This window comes from Thermobia domestica, chromosome 1 (assembly GCF_964235325.1).
Source record: "Thermobia domestica chromosome 1, izTheDome1.hap1.1, whole genome shotgun sequence".
NCBI lineage: Eukaryota > Metazoa > Arthropoda > Insecta > Zygentoma > Lepismatidae > Thermobia > Thermobia domestica.
The window spans coordinates 388,361,483-388,388,238 of record NC_137454.1 but is presented as its reverse complement, the minus strand read 5'-3'; the positions used below and the strand labels follow the sequence as shown (position 1 = coordinate 388,388,238).

At 37.9% G+C, this 26,756-nt stretch overlaps 1 protein-coding gene across 2 annotated transcripts in view; it reads left to right on the top strand.

Annotated features, from left to right (window-relative positions):
• LOC145665072 (SH3 domain-containing kinase-binding protein 1-like) overlaps positions 1–25,148 on the top strand; it is a gene marked incomplete at its 3' end in the record, with an annotated part of 70,703 nt that extends 45,555 nt beyond the window's left edge. For both annotated transcript variants that reach the window (XM_081732336.1, XM_081732345.1), the window contains 4 exon segments: positions 8,692–8,901; positions 14,066–14,178; positions 18,808–19,105; positions 25,056–25,148. In XM_081732336.1, the coding sequence (XP_081588462.1) occupies positions 8,692–8,901; positions 14,066–14,178; positions 18,808–19,105; positions 25,056–25,148 (714 nt within the window).
• Positions 25,149–26,756: the final 1,608 nt, after the last annotated feature.

Genomic DNA, 26,756 nt, shown 5'->3' with positions numbered 1-26,756 from the left:
CGAATAGTGTAGCTAAACGAAAAAGTGTACAGTGATCAGTTGGCGCAATTTCACAGATCGAGCAACGCGCAAACCTCAGATTCATATGCAAATTGGGAAAAACCTGATTCAGAGAGTTTGATAACCTGAAAAAGAGTTGAACACCATCAGATTGTGATGTTTACCCCATAGGGTGGTAATCCAAGTAGAGCAAACATTACATTAGATAGTCAATGATCGAATTCTTCACCCGAGCGTTAACGACGAAACAAGTTATCACAAAAGTAATAGCTTCCTTCATCGCTAACCACACACAGGCAAAAATTCAAACAACCACCTTAATGCTACAAATAGGACAAAACTGAGCATCGTTTAACTGAAAAACAACTTACAAAAACAATTTGCTAGCATTAATATATATATTCTGCACCATGCACAACAAAATGAACGAACACGAGGCGATAATGTTTGGGTCAGAATAGCGCCAGTGATACGCATAAAATAGTGATTATATTTGGTATTAAACTTTATACTTACATTTCCTTACAAGTGACAGGTAAAATTCTAATAACAGAAAATGTGAATGTATTCAGATTACAAAAATATAAATAGATACGCAAATTTTACATTTGTTATATGTATTTTTTTTGTCGCAGCGAGTTTGAAATGCTTCCTTTCGAAGAATGTCTTGGCGCCCAATGACAGCTACGTCACACAGTTTCCACTTTGTCCTCCTGCTCACATGAGTCCCACCTACCAAAGTGACGTAAGCGCAGGTAGGGCTGTGATTGGCTAATGTTGATTGCCAAGGCCGTCGGCTGCTTCGCTTACCTCGTTGCTGATATACATCCGTTGCGAGAAGGTACAACGATTAATTACACTATTTGTTTAAAAGTAGCAGCCTTTTAAAATAAAAAGGATTAAATTGTCTGAGCTGAGCATATCAAAAATAATGCACAAATAAGTTTATTACAAGATGTATAGCTGAAAATCGCCCTTTCCCGTTTCGCCAAGAGATCAAAACTAATGTGACGGCTGAACTTCGGAAGATAACAAAATAGGCCTTTCGTTTGTTTCAACCAATCGCAGGAGCAGTGGAACAAATGTACCAAAAGAGGCCTTTCGTTGGTATTTCAACCAATGGCAGGAGCGGTGGAACAAATGTCTTTGTTCCAAAGTGCCGACTTTGAAGGCGATTAAGTAAATTTGTACTTATATTGTAGTAATAAAGAACTAAAACAGAATTCCGGGAACATTTTGACTTTCCCTCGTGTTATGAGGATTGTTACAATTCACTTCTTCTTGTTTAAGAAATTACTTAACATTATAACAGAATAAACAGTACAAGTTTCTTGTAAATTTTTACAAATAAGTTGCAATGGAGAAATAGTACTCAATTTTCCCTCCAGTTTATTTACTTTCAGGAATGTGTCAATAGCAAAGGATAACCTGAAAGTTTTCAACGAACTTAAAACATTTATTACTGAATTCTCTGTCTGTGTGTATGTGTCTGCTATTTGCAATTTTTTCAATTCTGAGCCCTCCGTTTGATAGAGCATCAAAAACTATCTCAGAGAAGTGATGGAATTTTTCGCGTTATTCTTACCGTTCCCGAGACATTGAAAAAAAAAAAAAATCCGACTTTGGGAGATTTAAGGAGCCATATCTCGGGAACCGTAAGTCATATTGGTGTTAATCAATACCTAAGAGGATGGTGAACATTTTGGTACCAAATATTAATCGGTGGGCACTGGCCAACTGGCCACCGTTCTAAAGATATTGGCTAAAAGATTCGGATTTCGGGAGATTTAAAGAGACATATCTCGGAAACAGAAAGTAATAGAAAGATGATATTTTGCGAATTTTTCAATTTTGAGCATGTGTCTTCGGAAAAGAACATTTCGTAGAACGTTTCAACAGAACTCTTGAACAAAACACGTGTATAAAATTTAGTACTCAAGGAAATTATAAATGAATAGATGTATTACAAGAATTGTTTAATGAGTATAATAATAAAGTACATTAGTATAAAGCCTGTAGAACTTAATACGATTTTTTTTCTTTTTTTTTTAAAGTTCGTTCTGGCAATGCTCTTGGAGTTTTTAATAATGACATAAGTCAAACTCGATGTCATAGGTAAACTAGTTCAGTGATGGGAAAGTCACGGATATTGTCAAATGTTCAATTTTACACTTTAAAATGCACAGCATAGGAGTGCATTTAACATTATCAGCATAGAAATAATGTTTCAATACGACCACGTTCTAAGATACAGAAGTTGCTAAACTTATAAGGGAAGTAAGAACAAATGTTCAGGGAGGTAAAATGGAAGTTAATTCATGAGCACAAGAAGTCGAAAAACCTGGTACGGATACCTATCCAGTTGTGCATTTTATCACTTTTTGTCGAGTTATTTTGAATGTAGTGTTCCTTTCAGTGGCGAGGCCATGTAAGACGTGGATCTACTTCTTAAGGGTGGTTTAAAGAGATAAGTTTTGCCGATAGATGTCAGTACAGTCATCCTACCTACCTCATGTTCCATTGTTGAAACAGTTCCATTGTTAAAGGCTTGAATATCCATTCAACAATGAAGAAAATTCTAAATAAAAACTCGGCACGGACTCTTGCCTTCGATAAATTATGAAGTTTCTTCTCTGAAAATATGAAATCTGTAGGTTGAAATTTGTAAGAGAAATCGTGAATTTTCGTGAAAGGTTAAAAAAAAAAAAAAAAAAAGTGATACGAAGACTGTAGTGACATCTATCGGCAAAACTTGTCCGTTTACACCAACCTTAACGTGGGATCAAAACCATATTGTGACTCCCACCGGGAATGGAACCTGGGACATCGTACACCAAGGCCAAGACCAAGAATAAAGACTCCTTTGTTCCATGTATTTTGATATCTACTCTATTTACGCTATTGAGTAATAGTATCGACCTCGTTTCGTTTGATTCATGTATGGAGACACACTCCATTATGCTATAGTTTAAGAAGCTTTTTCTGATCTTGATCAAATTCTGTCTGTTATTTTAGATATCTCCAGGTGGTCACATAAATATTTTTTATTTGATAATGTGAAGAGTTATCAAAAAAATTCAACAGTTCTGAGACAAGATAAGTTTTTATCACTTTTTTTATTGCCTTATTTCCGTTTTTCACTTTAGATAACGCTACTGTAAGGACAAGGAATGCTTTATTTCGTGAAATAGGTACAGCGAATCCACATTTGTAGTGATAACAAATTTTCTGTTGATCGATCACTGGTAAGCCGTGTTTATTATTCTTAAAACTTTGACTGAACAGAAAGTAAATAGTGATTATTTACATTATATGTATGTGAACAAGGAGAAATTTCTGCATTAGATGAGGAAATTGTATGAACTATTGTGATAATATATTGGCACTTCACAAAGCTCCCGTGTGTACGCTGTTGTGCTTTCAGCGAATATGGCCTCGGGTTCCATTCCCGTTAAGTATTTTTGCATTGTCCAAGAATCGTAAGACAACTAATTTGCTACTTGCAGTAAGAGTTAAGAGAATTCGGAACTAGAAGATGGTATGGGAGTGATGTGCTAACTATTCATCGTTTCTGTTTTATCCAGTCTCCTCGGGTTTTTTTTTGAGGGGGGGGTCTGAAATTCTATGGGGGGAGCTCATTAAAAATGTGGAATGTAACCATGTACCTTATGCAAACCATACCTTTATATACTGTATGCAAAGAAACCGTCTATATACTTTCAGAGAACTGTATCTTTGTTCGTCACTCTGGGGCGCGGTGGCTCAGTGGCAGAGCGTTCACCTCTGGTGCTTGGGGTCCCGGGTTCGATCCCAGCCCCCGCCAAGTGAACTTTGTGGTGCACAAACACCGTGCTCGTGGTTTTTTTTCAGGGTTCTCCCGTTTCCTCCCACTTTCTTCATTTCACTCATCTCTCATCATCACCGTCTCCTTTAGCCTAACCGGCATAACCGTGGGACGTAACTCAAAGATTTCATTTCATTTTTTGTTCTTCACTGCTACACATTAATTTTTAACTATTGAAATATAAAGCTTCTTTATATACAAGAATTATTACTAATAATATTTTGATCACCTTTCCAGGAACTAAATATTTAAAATACACATTTTTGATACACCAACATATTTTACAATTTAAGTTATAAAAGAAGGCAGTTCATTTCATCTTGGGGATGCGTTATACCAGATTTTTATAATATTTCTTATATAGAAAAATTCCACTTGAGGGCCTTCGATGGATATTAACACAAGTGAACTTAAGTGATGTGATGTAAGTTGTCTTAATTTAGTACAAATTCGTGCCATACTTGAGAATGATCTTTCAACTTCACAGGTACCTATAAGACACACCCGCTTAATATTGCAGCTAGATGTTGTAGTGTAGGAAAACCGTCCGCAATATCATCCACTTGAACTTTACATAAGATATCACAGGGCTCATAGCGAGTCACTTTTTTTTTTTTTTTTTTAACTTAGTTAGTTTTTTGGGAGGTAAAGTGACTTTTTCGTATGATTTATGTTTTGCATTGGCAGTTTTCTAAGAAAAATATAAAAATAAATGGAAAAAGGCAGAAGCTTGTTACTCATTACTCTGCTAAAAGCTTCAGTACTTGCTGCCACATGTGAAACAGTCAGCTTTATGCTCACTTCAGCTCTTTTATTCTTTCTAAAGCACAGTGGATGGTTGGTGGGTGCTTAAGCTCTCAAGGTGAGGCTGAGAACCCTTCTGTGTCTATTCTTTCTTCTATCATAATAGTCTTTTAGTTTTCTATCGTAATAGTTAACGCTCCGCTCAACGTTTTGTGTGTGTGTTTGTGTGGTTCATCAAGTTCATCTTGTCATGCTTCTTGTATGTTCTTCTTAAGAGTAGGTGAAGAATTTGAATATTTCATGGCTTTGAGAACTCTCAATGGGAAGTTAAATATAATGTCTGGGATGAAGAAATTCGGAAATAGGCCAGAACTGGTTCCACTTATTCAGAAGCTTGTTACATCTGCTAAATCTGCTTACCGTAACTACAAAGCATACTTTGAAAACCTAAGAAAGGAGGGAGCTCAAAAAAAGGAGTAAAGAAGAAAGGATGAAACAAAACAACAAACAGAGACGTGGTGGAGAAATTGACAAAGGAAAAGGGGGCGTGATGAGATTTTGGCCACTTTTTCGTGTGCTTTTGGTCACTTTTCAACTATTTACTAGAGACCAGACCGCTATGAGCCCTGATATCACTCAACTTCATATTCTTCTCTGCATACTTCTTTAAAATTGGATGAAAACAATTATATTCAGTTACGCACTTTTCAAAATTCAAAGGAAAAGAATCACACAAAGAGTTTGAGTTCTTGACTTGCATTATCCATAGGCATAATGTCACAAGAGTTGAACACGGGGACAATAAAAATTTTACCAACGGTATCCCCAAACTTACCAGAATTTTCTAGCAATGCTATCACATATGACCGCACAGCTACATTATGGAGCTTGTCATAGTCTTCAAAATATGCCTCCAGAAATGCGTACAGACTTTTTTCAATCACTCTCTTGTGATACTTATAAAATGCTTCCGAATAAGTCGATCAGTCACTCAGGTTGATACCGACTCTCTCATCGGTAAATCACTAAGGGTAAGGTTTTCGAACTGTAAAATTCGAGTCAAGGAATTATTTGGTTTCAACACTTCCAATATAGTGAACAACAAGACCGTTAGCTTTTTCTTCAGGACTACTAACAACAATCTCCTTGCCTCTGAAGATAAATCCCCGCAGTATTTTTTTTTGAGAGTTACTACGAACAAGGACCTTGACAGCTCGAAAGTGAGGCGTCCAACGATTGTCTCCTACCCTCATAAGCTTCAGATTGGGATCATTCATGATACCTTGTAATGCTTTTAACTTTGTATGAGTTTTCGGTAACTGATGAAAGAACTTTCATAGGCTGTTGAAGGTCCAAAAAAACTTTTTAAATTTTTTTTCTCTCTTTAAATTAGCTGCGGCTAAATTTTAATAAGTGACTTCTACAAGGAACATAAAGTGCTTTCTGTAGGCCATAATTCTCCTTCAAATGAACACAAACACCAGACTTCTTCAAATAAAAGGAAAAATATAAACTGCACGTTAAATTTGAAACCGGAAATATATATATATAATATGGCTATACCTATATCTTCTTTAATTTGGGGGGGGGGGGAGATTTTCCTCTCCTAAGATGCCTAAATAAAACACTGCATCGTCTGATTAAATATGTACTATCTGGTCTTCATAAACTGCAACAAAAGAGTAAGTTTATTGCCACAATGCGCTTGCTGTACTTATACTTCCTCATTTTCATTTAATTTTAACACACATACTGCACTGTACTGTACTTCAAAGGTTAATAGACACATATCAATAGAGATTTGTATACAAATATTACGTGTACAACTTCGCTTCCGCCTCCCCCCCTTCCCCCCGACATTCGAGGCTTTATTGAAGAAAGAAAAAAAAACTGGTTATACATTTACGATTCATAATATTGTCCGTCGCTGGCCACTAGTTTCTCCCATCTTTCGGGCAGCGTACGAATCCCATGTTGAAAAAACTGCTCTCCCTTTGAGGCGACCCACGTATCGATCTAATCTTTGACTTTTCGTAAGAACGTTAATGCTGGTCAGCCATGCCGTGAGCCCTGGATTGAAACAAGCGATAGACAGAGCAATGTCTGGAGAATACGGCGACTGGGGCAGGACTTCCCATTTCAGGTATGTTTTGACCGACTTTGCGCCATGGGGATTGAGCATTGTCGGTCACATTGTCATCATGCTGCACAAATACTTTATCATGTCTCTCGTTGTATTGTGGACGTTTGTCTTCTAATGCTCAGCTTAAACGCATTAATTGCTTTCGATACAGATCGCCTGTGATTGTTTCGGTTGGTTTGAGCAGCTCATAATACACTACGCCGAGCTGATCCCACCAAATAAAGAGCTGTGAATATTCGGTTTGGCCGTCGATATGGAAGCATGGCTGAGAAGTCCTCATGATTTTTCGTTGTCACAATGCGATACAAAAATCCCAAACCCTTCCATCTTTGCTTTTAATCAGCTGTTCAGAAGCAAACAAACGCCGCTCAACATCTCTCAGCTTCAACTCATAGACACCCAATTTCCTTGTTTCTGAATCATTCCCATGGTTTTGAGGCGTTTTGAAATGGCTTGTTGAGTCACTCCTAATGACCCTGGCAATTCTTGGGTTTTGACACGAGTCTTTAAGAAGCAATGCCCCAATTCTGCATCTTTGGAAATCTTCTCTCTTCCACCGCCATGTCGGTCTTCGACGTCAAAATCACCATTCTTTGAAGTGTTGAAACCACTCACGACACTTCTTTCACTAATAGCGGTCTCGCCATCAGTATTTAAGGGCATTCGTTGAGCCTCCGCCGCAGATTTCTTCATATTAAAGCAGAAAATTTAGCTCGTAAACTGACATTTTAAATCGAGAATAACTTCACGATGCGGACACAAATCGACTAATATTTCGATAGGGTTATATTGACAAATGCCCAAGCTTAGTGTATGTCGTCCACATCTGTTTATTTCTACCTCCACTATTGGAAAACTGCGGGAGCATGCATATATATATTTATGTATTCCTTTTTCTGTAATAAGATTTTAAAACTTATAGAACAATACGTGAATTTATAATGTACTGGGCTTGGCTAAGATATCAGTAAATATTGCAATATCCCGCCAACACCACATGCTTCGACACAAGCGGAAAAAGAAAAAAAAACTTTCAACACTTCCACATTCTCCGCCTCCAAAAACTATCTATAGAAACACACACCTAAAGACAAAAGAAACATCAGTTATTAACTGGTTACATCCTACCTATTTTTTCAAGCTGCACTGGACGAAAATCTCCTCTAGCCTTACCTCTGAGCTTCATCAGACAAGAGATAGCCTCACCTATTTCCGCGCCACGTTGTGCAGGAAATACTGCCCTGCTTCTGTGCTTCTGCTTTAGCCTAACCGGCATAACCGTGGGACGTAAAACTCAAAGATTTCATTTCATTTTTCATTTCTGCTTCTGTGCTGCATTAGGCAAGAGGTGCCCAGACCCATCTGCGCGCTTCATCGGCCAGAAGATACTACTAAACCTATGTGTTGTATCGGGCAAGAAGTTACTTTATACCCAACGGCAATGGGCAGGGTCATTTTTAACCCACAAACTCTAAACCTCCAAGGTGCTATGAGCAGGCCGTCTAACTTAAAAACAATAAAAAGCTATTATAATATTACTTATTTGTAATTTAGTTAGTGTGTAAACCTATAAAAACTTTTATAATAAAAAAAAAAAAAAAAGATGAAGGAAAAACCCGTGTATCGTAACTCTACCGAATATTACAATATGAATAGGGCCGGATTTTAGTGTATTGTGTTTTTAGCGATGAGACAGGAAGTGAGTAATTATAAAAATTCTGGCCTCTCCGACTTTAGGTATCTTCCGTCACATTAGACCGGATCGTCGAGAGTCTACTATAATAGACTATTGAGAATGGTAGACTATACAATCATTTACCAAAGAGAAATAGCATATTTTATTCGTATATAGTTTCATATGGAACGTACTTATTTTCCTCTATGACTATACGGTGACTTAACATTGTAGTTATTTCTCTGTAAATACAAATACTTTTATATTTTACCGTCTTTTTTTCAGATGAAAAATCTCAAGGTCCTCCAGTTCCGGGTAAGAAACCCCAACTTCCTCCTCCAATGAAGAAACCCCAGCGACCGACGCCTGGTGGAACCTCTTCAATCCCTGCTCATCTCAAACGATTGTCCAGCAGTGATGTGGATTCACCGATCTCCAGGGTAGAGGACGGCAGTGTAGATAGCACGAAAAACATTCCAGACAAACAGACTTCCGGTAAGTACTTTCGTGTGTATGGCGCTAAATTCGTTGCACAAAAGCAGAGGAGTGATTCCTGAGAGTGAAACAAACAAAAAAAAGTTCCAATAAACATGGGGTGAAAACCCCATCGTTTACGTGTTATAGGCTGCCGAAAAAATGAATTCTAAAGGTCCTTAGCTCCAAAACTATGGGACCTACTGTAGTCGGGTCAAGACTTTACTTAGGAACTAGTATGTGCTCTATCCAAAAATATATGTTTTAGAATCCTGAGGTACTCACGCACCAATTTTTATGAAGGTAGTTGGAGAGTACTTTATATCATAGATCCGTGTCAAACTCCCTCTATAAAAATTGTTGTGGAAGCACCTCAGGATTCTGAAACACGCATTTTTGGATAGAGCACATACGAGTTCCAAAGTGAAGTCTTGATCCAACTACAGTAGGTCCCATAGTTTTTGGAGCTATGGACCTTTTACAATTCATTTTTTCATCATTTCGGCAGCTTATAACACGTAAACGATGGGGTTTTTGCCCTATGTTTATTGGAACTTTACTCCATTACTCCTCCGTTACTTCATCGATGGTAATACTCTGGTTCGCTTTAATCACGTCATCCACCATCCTGACATTTTCGTCTGTAGTGGCCGTGCACGTCCTTCCAGGTCTCGGTGTGTCCTTCCACTTGCTGTCGCTTCCTCACTGAATCGGCGACACCGTCTTCGCAGCATTTGTTTCAACATCACATCAGGACCATAGACTTCCACGAGGCGGTTATGGATTTCTGATACCGATACGCCACGTGCACATTCATAGCGGACAACCGCTCGCACTTCCTCCTTTGACTTCGGAGTCAAAACACACCTTCTCTCCATAGTTATCAGGCTCAGACTGAGATTTGTCTCCGCTTTGCGACAGCGCTATCTGCAGGATCACGGGCGAACGATACTCACTTGTCTCGGTGTGTTGCGCGTGCAACCACTGTCGTGATTCACCCATTACTGTTCGCTTTCCTAGGGGAAACCTATTTTCGGACTCCCCCCTCGTAATAATAACCGCTTAAAATCAGAAAATAAGTCATTACTACTTATCTGAAAAAATTTTGAAGTCCGTACCAAGCCAAACAAATGAATGCCTAATAATACAAGTAGGTTGGGTTGTCTCTCTTAAAATACAAATGCTGTTATATTCCGCTGTCCGTTTTCAGATTAAAAATCTCAAGGTTCTCCAGTCCTGGGAAAGTAACCTAAACTTCCTCCTCCAATGAAGAAGACCCAGCGACCAACGCCTTGGAGAACATTAATTTGTTTGGCTTGGCACACACTTCAAAATGTTTTATACTTGGTGACGAATTATATCCTGCGTTTAACTTATTTTCCATTTTTTCCTCTTGTGTCAGTCAACTAATATTGTTTTTTAAATTATTTTCTGCTTTGTAGTGCGTTTTTAAAGTCTTGTTATTTTTCGTTTGTTTCAAGTTTCATTATATCAGTAGTTGAGTTACATTCCTACACTAAAGGTAAGGCACACCGAAATGGGTCAGCTTTCGAAACATGCGTGACCAAGTGTATGTATATAGAGTGTAAGAAAAGTCCGGGCCATAGTTTAAAAAAAAAAAAAAAAAAAAAAAAAAAGTGAGAGATTAAAGTTATGCCACGGGCATGTAATTTGAAGTACTTCCTAACTACCTCTATAAAAATTGTTGGGAAGCACCGCAAGATTCTGAAACTTGAATATTTGAATAGGGCACATACTAGTTCCTAAGTGAAGTCTTGACCTGACTACGGTAGGTCTCTTAATTTTGGAGCTATGGATCTTTAAGCTTCATTTTTCATGTTTCCGGCAGCCTGTAACTCCGAAAGAAAACATTTGTGCACCTAGGTTGGTCTGTACTTTTTGTCTTATCTTGGTGTCAGGAATCACCTCCCAAACGTTGTCGGTGTTGTTTTGAAATATATATATAATCCAATTGAATCAGTCGTTTGGGCTTCACACTGGTAATACACCCAATGTTAAATGAATATGCGACGTTCAGGATTTCAGAAGACTGGTCGCACAGAATGTAACGTATGCAACGACGACGTGGGGAACCTGCATATTGTTATGTGAGGGAACCTCCATTCTGCAACAGTGGTCTATTGTTCATATGATGAGGGTCCAACAGTACAGCCTGCTGAACTAGCAACGTACGTTTTTCATTTAGCATTGGGAGTAATGATCTCCGGAGTTCTGTTGGAAAGGAAAGAAGCGCAAGCACCCTAGCCAGAAGGTCGTCTTAACCCCCACAAAGTGCTATCTGTTTGGTAGGATATGAAAAGTTTGGTCCGCTTGAAGGTGGATCACTAGGTGTTCTCGGTACTAGGCCAAACGCTGCTTGAATAGTGCGGCATTGTCAGATAGTGTCGAGTGTTTACTCCCTTTATTATCTGGCATCAGTAATAATAGAATTCTGTTTAGATACTTACTGGAGAAATTATTTTTCGACCCTTACCGCGATTCCTCTTCTCGAACTGTAACGCTAGAATCCAGGAATTTTCTTATTTTGACTACTACAATAAACGTACAAATTTGGCAACAACGCATTATGGCGTTCTGCTCAAGTTTCATCTCAAAATATATTTCCTTAAATGTAAATTAATATTTAAATAAAATATGAAACAGAACACGAAAAACAGTCAAACAATATATCTATTTCGTGATAAGATTGTTACTTGAAAATACTTTACACATAGAAATAAACATTTCATAAAATTGAGCACTTCTAGTAAGATGTAACAGCAAGTGCCATCTTGTGTGCTCAGTGTAAAACGAATCAAATATTTTCTTTTATTTGTTACATTTTTCGATATCAAGAGACACTACAAAATGAATCGGTGTCTTGTGCTGTAGCTGAAACAATACTCTATCTTATAGTACAATATTTGTAATATGTAACGTTTCATTGCGCAGTAGTTAAGAAAATGAGCCAAAATATGTATTGACTTCCGGATGGCGATCCACCTTAAATGTTTAATCAAACCCAACGATAACAAAGGAGATCTACTTCGAGCATCTTAAGCGAAATAAGTCAGCTCTAGGGGAAAAAAAGTAACTATCATCTATGGTTTCAAGACTAAATGTGTTCTTCCATCAGAACAACGCTCGGCTATATAGAAACCGGAGAAATTTAAATGAAAAACCATGCCTTACCCACCATATTCATCGAATATTGCACCAATTGATTATCATTTATTCCGCAGTCTTCAAAATCATTTGAACGGACAAAATATCAATTCTATAGACGAGATCAGAACGGTACTGGAGCGGTATTTTGTTCACGGACAAGTAAATTTTGGAAGAGAAGCCTTCAAAGTTTACCAAAAATATAGAAGAACGTGGTAGAAAACGAAGAAGAGTGTATTTTAGATTAAAACGGAATTTTGTGTATTTTAGTTTCGACAAATGAAAGAAGTAATTTTTAAAAAATATTTGAGATGACAATATAGATGGTAACGAATTTCCAAGGATTTGTATGTATTACGATAGGGTTTGGGTACAAAACCTCGCGGCGACAACCTTTCGGACCAAAACCTCGCCTCCCAAAATCTCGCCGGGCCGAAACCTCGCCGCCCAAAACCTCGCGGGACAAAATCTCGCCGGGCCAAAACCCCGCCTGGCCAAAACCTCGCGCCCCAAAATATCGCCATACCCAAAATCTCGCCTGACCAAAATGTAAATGTTCCAACAGATGATAAGGATGACGGTATAAAAGACGCTGTTTCAGAAAAAGTATCACGGGTATTTGACCAAGTCCCGCGATACCATATGAAAATTCTATTTCTGTATTGGAGGATTTCAATGTGAAGATAGGGCGACAGGATGTTTTTAAACTGGTTATAGGGAAAGAAAGTCTGCATAAGGAAAGTAATGACAACTAACGGGGTTAGTTTCGTGAACTTTGGAACATCCAAAAACTTAAAATTTCAACAAAAATCTAATAATATTTATGAAAGTATGAAATAATATATGAGTTTTTACGACGTCCCTTGATTATGTCCTGTAGGTTAAAGGAAATGTAGATGACCAGGATGAAGGAAATGATCGAATAAAGAAAGTGGGAGGAAACGGGAATAAACCGAGAAAGCCCACGCACACGATGTTTTGTATCTTCTTCTTCTTCTTCTTAATAATAATATTATTATTATTATTATTATTATTATTATTATTATTATTATTATTATTATTATTTGTAATGTGGAATTGCATATTAAGAAACTCATTGGGTAAATTTTAAAGAAAAGTTTCATTCGCGGCGAGGTTTTGGCCACGCGATGTTTTGGGTGGCGAGGTTTCGGCCCGGCGATGTTTCGGCCGCGAGATTTTGTCCGTATCCCTTACGATAGAGCTTCCGGGTATAATAGGGAATACCGTAGTGTCGTGGTTAGAGCGTTGGACGTATGTCCTCGTTGTCCCGGATTCGATTCCCGGTTGGTGCGGCGTCCACTGAGCGTCGTGAAGGAAATTGGGGAGTCACGTGAAAAAGCTCCTCATGCGCCTGTTAGGGACAGGGCGTCTCAGAGCGCTGACCACGTGCTCGCCGCTAAACTGGACATAGTTCAGCCTGTCGCTAGCAGATGGCGCTGGAGCAGGCTTAGACGCACAAATGGTCCGTTACTCCAAGTAGTTTTTAGTATAATGCTTTGAGGAGCCTTTATAATAAATTAGCTGGAATACTATAGATATTGGACACCGAGAGAAACTTGAAATCCTGGAGAACGTCAATATGAACGTTATTGGATACAAGTTATATTTTCTTCAAGTAATTCCAAATCCACTCAGGAGCCGCAGTGGCTCAGTGGTAGAGCGTTCACCTCTGGTGCTTGGGGTCCCGGGTTCAACCCCTGCTCCCGCCAAGTGAACTTTGTGGTGGACAAACACCGTGTGCGTGGGTTTTCTCGGGGTTCTCCCGTTTCCTCCCACTTTCTTCATTCCACCATTTCACTCATTTCTTATAATCACCGTCTCCTTTAGCCTAACCGGCATAACCTTGGGACGTAAAACTCAAAGATTTCATTTCATTTTCCAAATCCACTCATAAACTTGATCTTTTTAAATGGGTTTTAGACTTGGGCTACAGTATTTCGAATAGTATATAAAACGTTTATTAATGTATAAGGTTGATTATTTATTTACTTGTTTGCAGACGAAATGGATTTCGACAGTGTAGAACGAAGTGCAATGCTTACCCATCCGACAGCTTCCAGACCGAAAGCTCCAGGACGACGTCCTCCATCAGCAGTATTTAATAAAGAATCGGTAAGTTCAGTTAACTGGGAAGATATTTCCCTTACTTTTTTGTGTCCTGTAGTGAAGTTTAAAGAAACGTGTTACCTCTAATTTTCACTGTGAGCTGTATGAGACATATGGTTACTCATATTATCACAGCATATTTAACCTATTAAACCGTGTACGACACTGGATTTTTTTTTTTTTTTTTTTTTTTCATTTTCATTTTAAACATATAATTGTGGAGCATATTTCCAATTCACAAACATTTGATAGATCACTTTTGTACGTAGTAACAGTCTTTCAAGACGAATACTTTTGCAATTTTCTCCCTCGTAACTTCGTATTCTCGGTGTATGCTCTCATTTTAAAATATATGTTGTTCGAGTTCTGAAACTTTTAAAGTGAAAAATCGCTCTACTGTGTCATAAGCTTTTTAGCGCATCGGAATAATGCACATTCAAAGGACGAGACAAGCCGTAACATCCTTGTACATGCTAAGAACATTAATACAAGGATGCTGTGGAAGATATCGTCTTCTTTTTAATATTAATATTAAATCCGTACAACATCCATAAGTAATCGTTAGATATAGCATTTAATCGGCTTGACGGTTTTTATCTATCATATATACACTAGTAGAATACCCATTCTTCGCACGGGACAGTACGTTTCATTTTAGACATAAAAGGCTGAATTTGGATTTAAAGAACATCGGAAGCGTCACTGTTAGTCTCAGCGACCTCGAAAACTATGTAAGTGGCACCGTCAAAGTAAAATGATAAAATCTACCCCAAGATTACTTTCGGTCCTGGAAAAGAAATTGCTCTCCCATTTAAAGGGAATTGTTCGAAAACTTCACAACACCTGTTCGCTTACCGTTCTATTCGTCTAAACTTGGGCTTAAATGTCATTAACACTCTAGTGACATTTAAGCCCAAGTTTAGACGAATAGAACGATAAGCGAACAGGCGTTGTGAAGTTTTCGAAAAAATTCCCCTTTAAATGGGAGAGCAATTTCTTTAACTTTGACTCCATTGCAATCGGCGTTGTCTGTTTGTAACCGCCTCACAGTAAAATTACTGAACCGTTTGAAATGATTACTGAAATATAGTCAATGTCTTCTTTAACCTTAAAACAGCAGTCCCTAATTAAGATAGGAAGATAATTTTGGTATCAACGTGTTCTTGAAGAATGAGGCTTATCGCCGATTATGCATTTAGGTATGTGGAGTGTGCCACGGCGAAGAGCGAGGAGAGTTTTTTGAGGGGCCATTCCCCGTGGGAATGCAATCATAAAAATTGTGAAGCAACGAAGTAGCCACTGCACGCTAATACCTTTCAAAAGTCGTTGTTGATTATATGAGGGTGGGGGATAGGAGAGAGGCAAATTACATTTATTTTCAGGACGGTTCCATATAAGACGAGATATCTTTTCACTCAATTGGTCTAGGAGCATAATTCTTGTTGCTACCTCGTTGGAATTTGTGTTCCATAAGCTTTTCAACGGTGTATGAATCATGACTCGATGATAATTAGGAAGGTCACCAGGGCCGACAACGTGAAGATCTGATACAACCCTTCGGAAAGATATACAAGGCATTTTTATGGGATTTTTTTTTATTTCGCTTTGTATTACAGCAACGGCTACCATATTTTAACATTATTGTCACAAGTGTCTGGCCTACATATTAGCTTCATTTTGTCAGCGTACAGTAACTATAAGAGTTGCTAGGGCTCTCAAAATTCTTTTTTTTTTTTTTCTTCATAATTTTTTAGGATTCTTTTGTTTCTCTTCTACGAATAGAGCGGGAATTGCACAAGTGTTACCTCGTTGGAATCAACGTTCCATAAGCTTTCCAACGAGGTATCAATCACTACCCGGTGATAATTAGGGGTTCACCAGCGTGAGGGGCTACAATTTCGTTCAAATCCCTGCCCGGGGTATAAAGGTTAACCCTGGACTGTAGGTTATCATGCCATTTTGATTAAAGAGTGCATCCTAAGAAAATAGAGGGGTACAAAATTTACCCCCAAAACAGGTTATCTTATGGATTTATATCATAATTTCATTGAAGCACGTGTCCAAAGGTGGTTCAGCTATTTTCCGTGCAAAGAACGGTCATTTCAGCTAGTTTCGTATTAATTTCGATAGGTAACCACATTTTTGTGAATTTCCAATTGTACCCATACATTCGTTACGCCACTCTGGATTATTTTGTTCTTTAGATTAAAACTTCGAAAAGTGGCGTATCCATATGGGTGGGAGAGGAGAACACAAAAGCCGGACTTAATTTTAGTGATATGTAATATCACCCTAAATATAGAAAAGGATTCCTACTCGGTACTGAAAACCAATTACTACAGTATGCGGCAAAACAAACACTACTGAAATCACATCGTTGGCATTTATTTATTTGTTGTACAAAATAACGAAACCTGAGAAAGGTTGTCAAATGGATGTCAACTAAATGTTACTCAACACATATTGTAAATTTACAAGGAATCATTCCTGTACATCATGTGTTCAAAATGTTGAACATTATGTCGCACATATTCTTCATGGCGGTCCTGTAGATCGATGAACATGTTAGTGAACACTGTTTGCTGGGATGACAAAGCAAATAACCAAATCTTTTCTCAACTCCGGTATAGTGGTAGGAAGTTATCTATTTGGAAAATTGCTTCCTTCAGCATCTGGAGTCGTGAGGGGAGTGGGAAGGATATGGAAAATCCGTTCCTCAGAAAATCAAGCGATGTCCAAACTCTTGTGAGCGGAAGGATAAGTGACTCACTTGCAGTGTGGGCAATAGCTCCGTCTTGCTGCATCCATTGTTGTTACAACGACAGATGTTTCGTGCGGTAAAAGCCGCACAAATCGTGCAAGACAGGGTCAATAATCAACTGTCGATTGATGTGGCGATCAAAGTACACATGGCTTTTCATCGCTGATCCATATGTTACTGATGAAATCTTCATTTTCATATGCCATAGCTAACACTCCAGAGCAATACAGTAGACGTCCACGCTGATCTCCTGCAGTGAGACGCTGCCCCACACCATATGAGTGGAAATATTGCTTGACAATAAGTACCACCTCCTCTGTTGTGAGTAACATTATCTTCGCACCAACTGCATACTACGCTAGTCCACACAAAACTGAGCATACATGTAGCACTCACAGCTCATACCACATTAGCGTCTGAGCGCCATCCGTACGCGAATTTCAGTATTATTTGTTTTGCCGCATACTATATATCTCAACCGTAATAGTAAGGTAGACATTTTATAAGATAATACTGGAGACTACGAACCAATTTAAATTGAACAAACAGTGTATTTAACTTTTGAATATTCGCTGAATAAGAATTTTATATATAACAGTTTAACAAAATGATATATTTAGTTATTATAGCAAACAGCGATTTTGACCCGGCTTAATTTTCAAATTATTAACCAATCAAATGTATTTAGTTCTGCCCCGTAAGCAGTTGTCTTGTTCTTACTTGTCACGATATGACTGGTAATATGGTAAAAGTCTAATGCTTTCAAGTGTTAACCTAGAAAAAGCTACTGGCAATTACAGAAAATATTTTAAACAAATATGGACATAACTAGCTTTATAACAAGACACAAGAAGTTATTAAAAGGAATTACTTAGCGTAATTTTCTGCCGTATTAATCCCATGCAGGTTTTCAAGCAGGACAAGCAGCTCTAGCGAGGTTACAAAAATCTAATTCTACTGTTGGTGTCTCAAAAGTCCCCTGACACAGGCCAACTCTGTTATGATCAGAGCTACCACAAAATGTAAGACGGAAAACAATCTCCAAATATGATGTTTTCAATCTAAAGGGAAGGATTTTTTTTTTTTTTTTTTTTTTTTTTTTTTTAAATCGGACGAGCCGTTTGGGCTATACACTCTTTCTGCGCCCAATGTTAAATGAAAATGCAACGTTGCCATTTAGCTAGCCCCACAACATGACTGAAGTTACTGTTTGAAATGGGGGCTGGCCATCGACATGTTACCGTAAAAGAAAGTAACTTCATTCACTTATGTTGTGGGTCCAGGTAAATAGAAACGTTGCATTTTCATTCAACATTGGGCGCATAAAGAGTGTACAGCCCAAACGATTCGTTAGATTTAAAAAAAAAAAAAAAAAATCCTTCACTTTAGATTGAAAACAACATATTTCGAGACGGTTTTCCCTCTTACATTTTGTTGTAACTCTGCTAATAACAGAGTTGGCCTATGTCAGGGGACTTTTGAGACACTCTCTATATTCGTCTTTTGTAACTTTCATATATTTAACCTCTTATATGTCACTCATAGATATTATATTTAATAACCGTAATTCATTTAAGAATTGAGTAACTAGGCTATAATCACAGTAGCGGACCAGTTAATTATTAGTTTCTCCCAGTGGACATTTCAGCACAACTGAGCGCCCATAAAGGGACCCCATCAGTTACACTCGAAATTCCTGCCAGATGGAATAAGCACAGACGACAAAAATAATACGATAATCGAATTTTCTTTTGTACAAAAGAACATACTCAAAAAAAAAAAAAAATTCTTCAAATAATATTAATCCAGTAAGTAATAATCCATGGATTATATGTTGCACAGCGTAGGTAAAATGTTTTGTTTTTATCCCTTAGGAATTCAGTGGCTTAATGAACGGCAACGTGGAGCCCGTAGTGAAGGATGCAATTAAGGAAGAAGATGATGATAAACTAAAGACGAGGGAGACAGAGAATAGGAAAATCGCCGCCAAATTACCGTGGGTTGAGGAACTGAAATTAAATCAAATGAAACGTTCTTCCAAACCTCCAGACATGATGCAGTCGGTAGTCTCTGAAGAAATCACGCATGTCGAAGAGAAAATGGAAAAATTCTCCTCCACGGAAAGAAAAGTGCCTGCAGTTTCTAAACCTACGAATTTAAAAACGGATGAAGGTAAGTTGAATTATTATTTAAGTTTTTCTTGAATACTTTCAATTTAGATATACTAATTATTTTTTCTTTCATTAGTTTCAGTAACTGTCCATTTGTACTTAAACAAGCAGGTCTTTAATTGGTTGTAATGAATTTTGTTTTATTTATTTGTACGGTCGTTTATTTTGTCGATAACGTTTGGTATAAATAGTCTGTTTGAATATTGTTCTTTTAGCATAGAGAGAACTCACGTCTGTCTACTTTACGGAAATTAGTTTTCAAACCAAGGTACTTTGGAAAATATGCAACGCATTGAGGTTTGCTGTTGAGATTGAACTGTCTTCATTTGTGAACGTGTAAGTCTGTTACAGGTGTTTATAATAAGAGGTAGTTCAGATTGTGATAAAATATTGTCTAAAGGTCTAATCTAGTGTAGTAAGGGATGATTCCGAAGTTTGTAGTAGGAGAGAAATGGATATTAACGGGTTTTAATGTAGGTAATGCAGAGGCGTATCTGGTATTCGTTTTTCAGATTGAGTTTTTGTTTTAAGTCCTCTTACAGCAGTGAGGTTATGAAGAGGAAGGGCACGGTGGCAGCTCAGTGGTAGAGCGCTTTCGTCTAGTACGTGGGTGCCTTTGGCGCGGGAGACCCGGGTTCGATTCCCGGCGGGAGCTCATATGGTTCGGATTCTACGTCAATCAGTAGGTCCACGTCTCATATAGCCTCGCTGCTGAAAAGGGACGTTAAACTCTAAATCAACTCAACCCTCTGGTACGTGGGCGCCTTTGGCGCGGGAAACCCGGGTTCGATTCCCGGCGGGAGCTCATGTGGTTCGGATTCTACGTTAATCAGTAGGTCCACGTCTCATATAGCCTCGTTGCTGAAAAGGGACGTTAAACTCTAAATCAACTCAACCCTCTGGTACGTGGGGTCCCTAGTTCGATCCCCAGGCAAGTGAGTTTGTGGTGGACAACATAGTGTCCGGGGATCTCTCGGGGTACTCTCGTTCCCTCTCACATCCTCAATCCACCAATTCTTCCATCATTCACTTGCTTTAATCATCGTCTCCCTTAGCGTAACATGCATAATCGTGGGACGTTAAACTTAAAAGAGTTCATTTTGTTATGAAGGGGACTACCTACTCTATTAACATGGGCTCCAAATCACCACCGGGGCTTACGCATACGATGGCTCAGTGGTAGAGCGCTCACTTTTGGTGGGAAAGGTCCCGTGTTCGACCTCAAGACCACGTGACTTTGTGATAGACGACATCGTATTTTTTCTCGGATTCTCACTTCTCTTCCTATATTTATCATTTTATCAGTTATTTCTTAATAATTCAGTTTCATTAATCATAACCACTTCGCATAACAGACCTTTTTGTGGTCCTGAGCCGCTCCAACGCCATCTGTTAGCGACCGACTAAAGTACGTCCAACCTAGCGCTACGTGGTCAGCGCGCTGCGTCGGCCTCTCTAACAGCGTATCTGGAGTTTTCTAGTCTCTTATTCCATAACTCCTCAGTTTTCTTCACGCTACTGTGTGGACACTGAAAATTGGGAAGCACTGGCCCGAATCGAACCCGGGACCACGCGGGCGAGAGTCCAACACTTTAACCACTAGATTCTGGTGTCCTCTTCATTAATCATCCATCTTTAGCCCAAAGGGACGAAAGATTCGCAATTTTACGAGCGGGCCTTGAATCTGTTATATCATGCAAAGTCAATTCTTCCGTTATAGGCTGTTCCCCACCAGACCATCTCGCCTCCAGGCGATGTAGTGCCAGGGCCAGTAGCGTGGACGTGTAATCCAGCCCTTATAGATAAGATATAGTGGCGAAAAATTATCTTTACTATGAGGGTTGGTCTGAGCATCCGTCAGTTACAACAGATCCAATTCGCGGTAGTGGCTTGGAGCCCTAGAGGTGAAGAAAACAGGGCGCGGGGGGAGGGGAGTGAGCGAAAGCGAGAAACCCAAGGTAACAAACTTTTACTGTACTACTTACGTAGTATGTTACTTAAAATTCTCATTGATTGATTGGTTACATTAGAATGTGTTTGGATCTATCTCAGTTTCATCATTGGGTGGACTCTGGACTCACAATCCTCAAATTTTTACTCCGCTATAACTGTATTTCTGGCCATTAACAGCTACTACTTTGGAAAAAGTCGTACCTTCAAGAGACTTATCGAATTCAGTTTTCATATTTCTTAAAGCCGTTACCAGTTAGGAAATTCCTTAAGGCTTCACACTGACGTTGAAAGTCAGGGAAATTTTGCAATATACTGAAAGTGCTATATTTTACGTAAGAGGCAGTTTTCTAGCTGCCCGCAGAAGATACGAAGAAACCTCAAAGAATCAAGACAGATTTAGGAAAACTTAGGTTTAGAAATAAAGAAGCTTGTGGAGTGCCGAAAAGTGTTAAAACTGCAATCTTTAAAACACGAATAAATTAAATTAAAAATTAATTTGCTACAGAAGAAAAAATAAATTCTTTGGCTCTAGATAATTAAAAGGTTAGGCTACATTAATGTATATTTTCTTTGAGTCTAATCAGAATTCGAAATATTAAAGATACCGGTTATGTATAATCATTGTTTGGTGCTAATGTTTTAGTGTATTGCAAGTACAGGAAGTTTTGACTCAAGTATTTACAATAAAAGTGTAAATTTATACTTTATTTGAAAAATAGAATGTAGACATGAGGTAGCGGGGCCGATTTTAAAAAAAAAAAAAAAAATGGTAAAATGATTTTTTTCAACACTCTACCATAGTGCTAGCAGGGTTGCGGGTCAGTCAAATATGTACTTACTCAGCCATAGATATTCAGGAAAATTAGTACCAAAATTTCAGTATGAACCCTGTCCTTGTAAACCTGGCGTCAAAACTACTTTGTGGGTGATAGGTCGCAGTGAACTTCTTACGATATTATATTTTCTGGTAAAAGGACCTTCAATATTCGTTTGAAATCTTATTTAAGGACAGTTCTTGATGTGGTTGTTCATTGCTCTGTTCCAGATAACAAAACTACTAGTTTAGCCTGTTTCTAAGGAATTCACCGTTATGTTAAAATGGGACATATTATTATTCACTAATACTTTTGGTGGTGAGAAACTGTTGTGTATATTATATTAGTTCGTTTAAAACACTTCGTAAGATTTTAGTTTCACTCAAAATGTATTGACAACGAGTAATGGGCACTTAGTATTATCATGCAAAACGTTCATGATTACCATCACGTATTTGTATCTTTCACGATAGCTAGAAGGCTTTTCATCTTCTTTGGTTTGGTGCTGTCACCACAATGCTTTGTATTTTATGTTTGTGGTAACTGTGTAGTTCGTTGGTTATAGATAACGTATTTATATTTTCACAACTGGCAGTTGGAAATGCTAAAATATCGTAATCACTGTTGGTTTAATAACTAAATAATTTGAGAGAGATTCATAGCAGGGTCCAGTATTTATAAATAAACACCAGTTATGGCTGAATTCTGAGTTATGTGAGAAATGGTTGAAGTCAACCTATTTTTCTGTCCTCCATATCTTCTGTAGTTTGTGAATTCAGTGAAAGTTTGGAATTGAACCCGGGTCTGTAACTTAGCCGTACCGGTTAACCACTACCCAGTCCGGTCTCTGAACAACCAATGTCTTCCTGTATTTACAGAAGATATGAGGAAAGAAAAAATCGGTTTATTCCTGTCGTTTCTCGTGTATCGAATTCAGCCATCACAGGCGTTCAATACCATGGAGTTGTTCCAGTACAACAGTGTGGTAGAATTTCTGTAGTCTGAATTCCTGAGCACAAATGTCATGTGAAAAGTGGAGGCCTGTTAAAGGGAGTGGATTGGTGGCACAATGGTGAGCACATCAGCATGGCAAATCAGAGACTCAGGTTCGACTTCCTGGTCAGTCACGTTTTCATTGTGAATTTTCGTTAATATGCCTTATAGGTTTAACGGTGTTGAGTGCCTGCCATACACGTACTTTTATATCTCATTGATTTCTATGCTAAATTATTTTTCTCTTCGAAATGAACTGAAAATTAATGATGTGATTTTGCTGATTTCTTGTTCAAGCCCAGTTAAATGTTCTTTGCTTTTCAAAATTTTCCATTACACATAAATTTAATTTTGATTATTAACAATTGACATTATGTATAGTCGAATTAATTTCGTAATATACGTACTAATATTCCAAATCATCTTTCCTCCAGTGTTTTTTAGTGAAACATTAGGTTACTCTTCCGCAGGAGGACACACTGGCTTAAGATATCCTTTTTATTATTCGATCTCCACTTTTTTTTTTTTTTTTTTTTTTTTAATTAATGTGTGTTGCAGTAATGGTAATTATAAATATCGCGTAGATTTTTTTTCGATAGTAATGGGCCACGTACCTTACTTAATTATAAATTGCTCAACTTACTCAAGAAAAATCCATTGGATAGAAAAATCATTAAACAATAAAATAAGTTATTAGTAAGACTAATTAGTGCACTAACACCAGAGATGGATATATATGTATATATACGGGGGGCGTTCCAAAAGTTCCCGGAATTCTGTTGTAGCTCTTTATTACCACAATATAAGTACACATTTAATTAATCGCCTTCAAAGTAGGCACCTTCGGAACACAAACACACACACTTGTTCAGGGTGTCTGTCGGTCACGAAAAACTCACGAAATGAGAAAACGGTCATGAAAGTCAAGAAAATGTCACGAAATTTAACTTTTGGGTCACGATTTTTTTTTATCTGTACAAATATACGTGCAGAGTGGAAAATTTTGTTCTACAAAACATCAAAATTCACCACCAAAGATGTCTATGGTCGGCTTTAGACGCTACCAAATCGCATACGTGAAAATTGGGTCTAATTCGCATCCAACTTCGCTCTTTAAAATGTTCCGAAATTTTATGGTTTGATAAAGAAAAGGTCACGAAATTTCATTTTGGAATTTTACTAAACACCCTGTTGTTCCACCGCTCCTGCGATTGGCGCAAACCGCCAAAGTCCTCTTTTGGTATCTGCAGAAGTTCAGACGTCGCGTTGGTTTTTGATCTCTTCTGCGTTGGCGAAACAGAAAAGGCCCATTTTTAGGTTTGGGAAGAGCCAAACTTCCGATAGTGCAAAACTATTTTTAAGGTTATCAAAATCTCTGAAGCAGGTTTTCTCCAATTTGCACATGAACTTGATGTTTGCGCGTTGCTTGATCTGTGAAATTGCCTTTATTGATCACCATACACTCCTTCTTTCGGCTACCTTACTCGTATACTGCCTGTTGTGACTTGTTAATACTTGTCCAATTGATAATTAGGCAGCCCAAGCACTGTACTGTACAAGACTCCTTGCGATTGCGTCACAAATGCCAAAACTAGAACATTTTGGGAACTTAATGACTCTCCCTCGTATATAATTAGTAAAATAATTTGTTCAGTTCATAACAATCGAGAAAATCTACACAATATTCATAATTAACCAGTATTGAAATACAGAAAACAATGTAAAAATCTTGATGTAAAAAGGACTTAAGCCATTCTATGCTCCTGAAGAGGAATGATCAAGTATGTCATTTGAAATATTAAAGGAACGATTGATAAGAGAAAAATAATTTTGTATATAAATTAATGGATCGAAAAGCAAAGATGATGCAGACATTCAATACCGTTAAATACTTCGCTCGTACTTGGTGAATGCCGTAATTACAATTAATATTATCGTACAGAGCTTTAGTTTCGCTGAATGTATGAAGTGAATATTAATACTATGTGTATAAGAGTGTATGAAGTGTGAGAAATTAGCTTAGTAACAGATCGTTCCTCCAAGATGTCACATGTAATATTTAGTATGTTACTTGTTTGTAGTAAAATACAAGAAGCAAAAGTACTTTTATTCCTACTTTTTTTTTCTTAAAAAAAATAATGAACGAAAGAATGAACGTTAGCTGATGGTATGGATTCTTTTACTTGCTAGTCCCTTCTTTTCCTGCCAAACATGTTCCCAGGAAACCTCCAAGGCGGGACAGAGGAGCTTCGGATGCTATTAATACGGTGGACGGGGAAGAGAGTATGTGTTTTTCATTATGTATTCTCAAGCTATGTGGTGTGTGTATATATGAAATCACTTGTCCTTGCTTTCAGCACATTTCTTCTTTTCCTCGCTTTGTATATCTTCGTAAACGAAGACCTGCACACCTTTTTCCAGCGTAGTGGAAGTGGATTTATTTTTTAGTGCCACTGATGATGGTATATTATTTTGTACATGTGGTACAAGGTACTTACACATGATTGTTTAGAATAAATGCACTAGACATTAAATGGAAAGCCTTAATTGTCTATTCTGCAATGTGTTGTAAACAAAGTGTAGAAAGATAAGACGAAGAAGAATATATTAAAGATGTGGGTACTTGGCAACGTACGACAAATGGCTGACAGCGAACTTTTTTTGTTCATGAGTCGTTAGAAGCGTGAAAGCTGTTTCTCTGTTTAATGCCTTGAATTTGTTATAAACAGTCATGTGAATACCTTCTGTATTGAAGGAAGAGTTGGAAAATTTTCCAGCCTAACATTGAAAGAAAAAAGTTGATATACGTAGTATATTTCTCCACATTAATACCTCCAAATGTTCATACTTTTATTGCAACAGTCCTGTAACTTTTCATACCCATGAAAATAAATAAATAAATCCTCAGATCAGATATGACTACAACGTTGGCATCAAAATCAACTTAAGCTTTTCGAGGTTACGGAACTGAAAATAGAGCTAAATCTAGGGAGTAGGATGGATGTTCTAATAATTCATAATCCAATTCATGAAGTTCCTGCAGTGTTTATTCTCAACTTATGGCATGGAGCATTGTGTTGGGGTGTCAGATATTTGAGTATCCAAATTGTTGAGATCTCTTTCTCTTACCCAATTTAATATTAACAATATAGCTCGTCTGTTTTTGAACGCTAAGCGATACATTTGAGGATAGGTCTTCGATCTGTATAAATTATATAGTACTGTCATAAATTTTATTCTTCACAAAGAAGCTCGTACCTACAAAAATAATGAGGTTAAATTTACCAGTTATTCAAAATGGCCTCTCTTATTTCTAATACGAACTCACAGTCAGGCCACGTGTCTGTATAATCACACACCATTTAAAAGAGGAATCGCTTCACAGTTTGGATATTGGAGTGAAGCTTAGCCATTCTGTCCGAGAGATGCCACAAGCAGTAGTCCAGCGGATAAAGATTTAAATTCCAAACCGAGCAGTCCACACAGCAGGTGAACTCGGACACAATGTTCGTGATCTGCAATTGTGTTGTTTTAGTCTTGTGCGCGAGAGCAAAGTTCTGTTTTATGTATATATATGAAGAGAGTATCGTTAAAGGGTTCTGTACACCGTATAACACTATAACACATCATCTTGCTGATTGTCGATGTTTTTACCCCTTCTATCAATATGGAGGCCAGTAACTTTTCTTAACCTACTTTCTACTATAGCATCATCGAAACCTCATGATGGTTTCTTCGTATTCTCCGAACAACTTCAGAAGCTTCTTCAAAGAGGTTTGCGGATAAATTTCGTTTTATCAGTTGTAAGATTTTTGTATCAAGAAAATCTTTTCGTCTGAGAACAGATTCTGACAGTGGCGGTTCGCAGCGTTTTTCTTTTCTTTGCGAGCC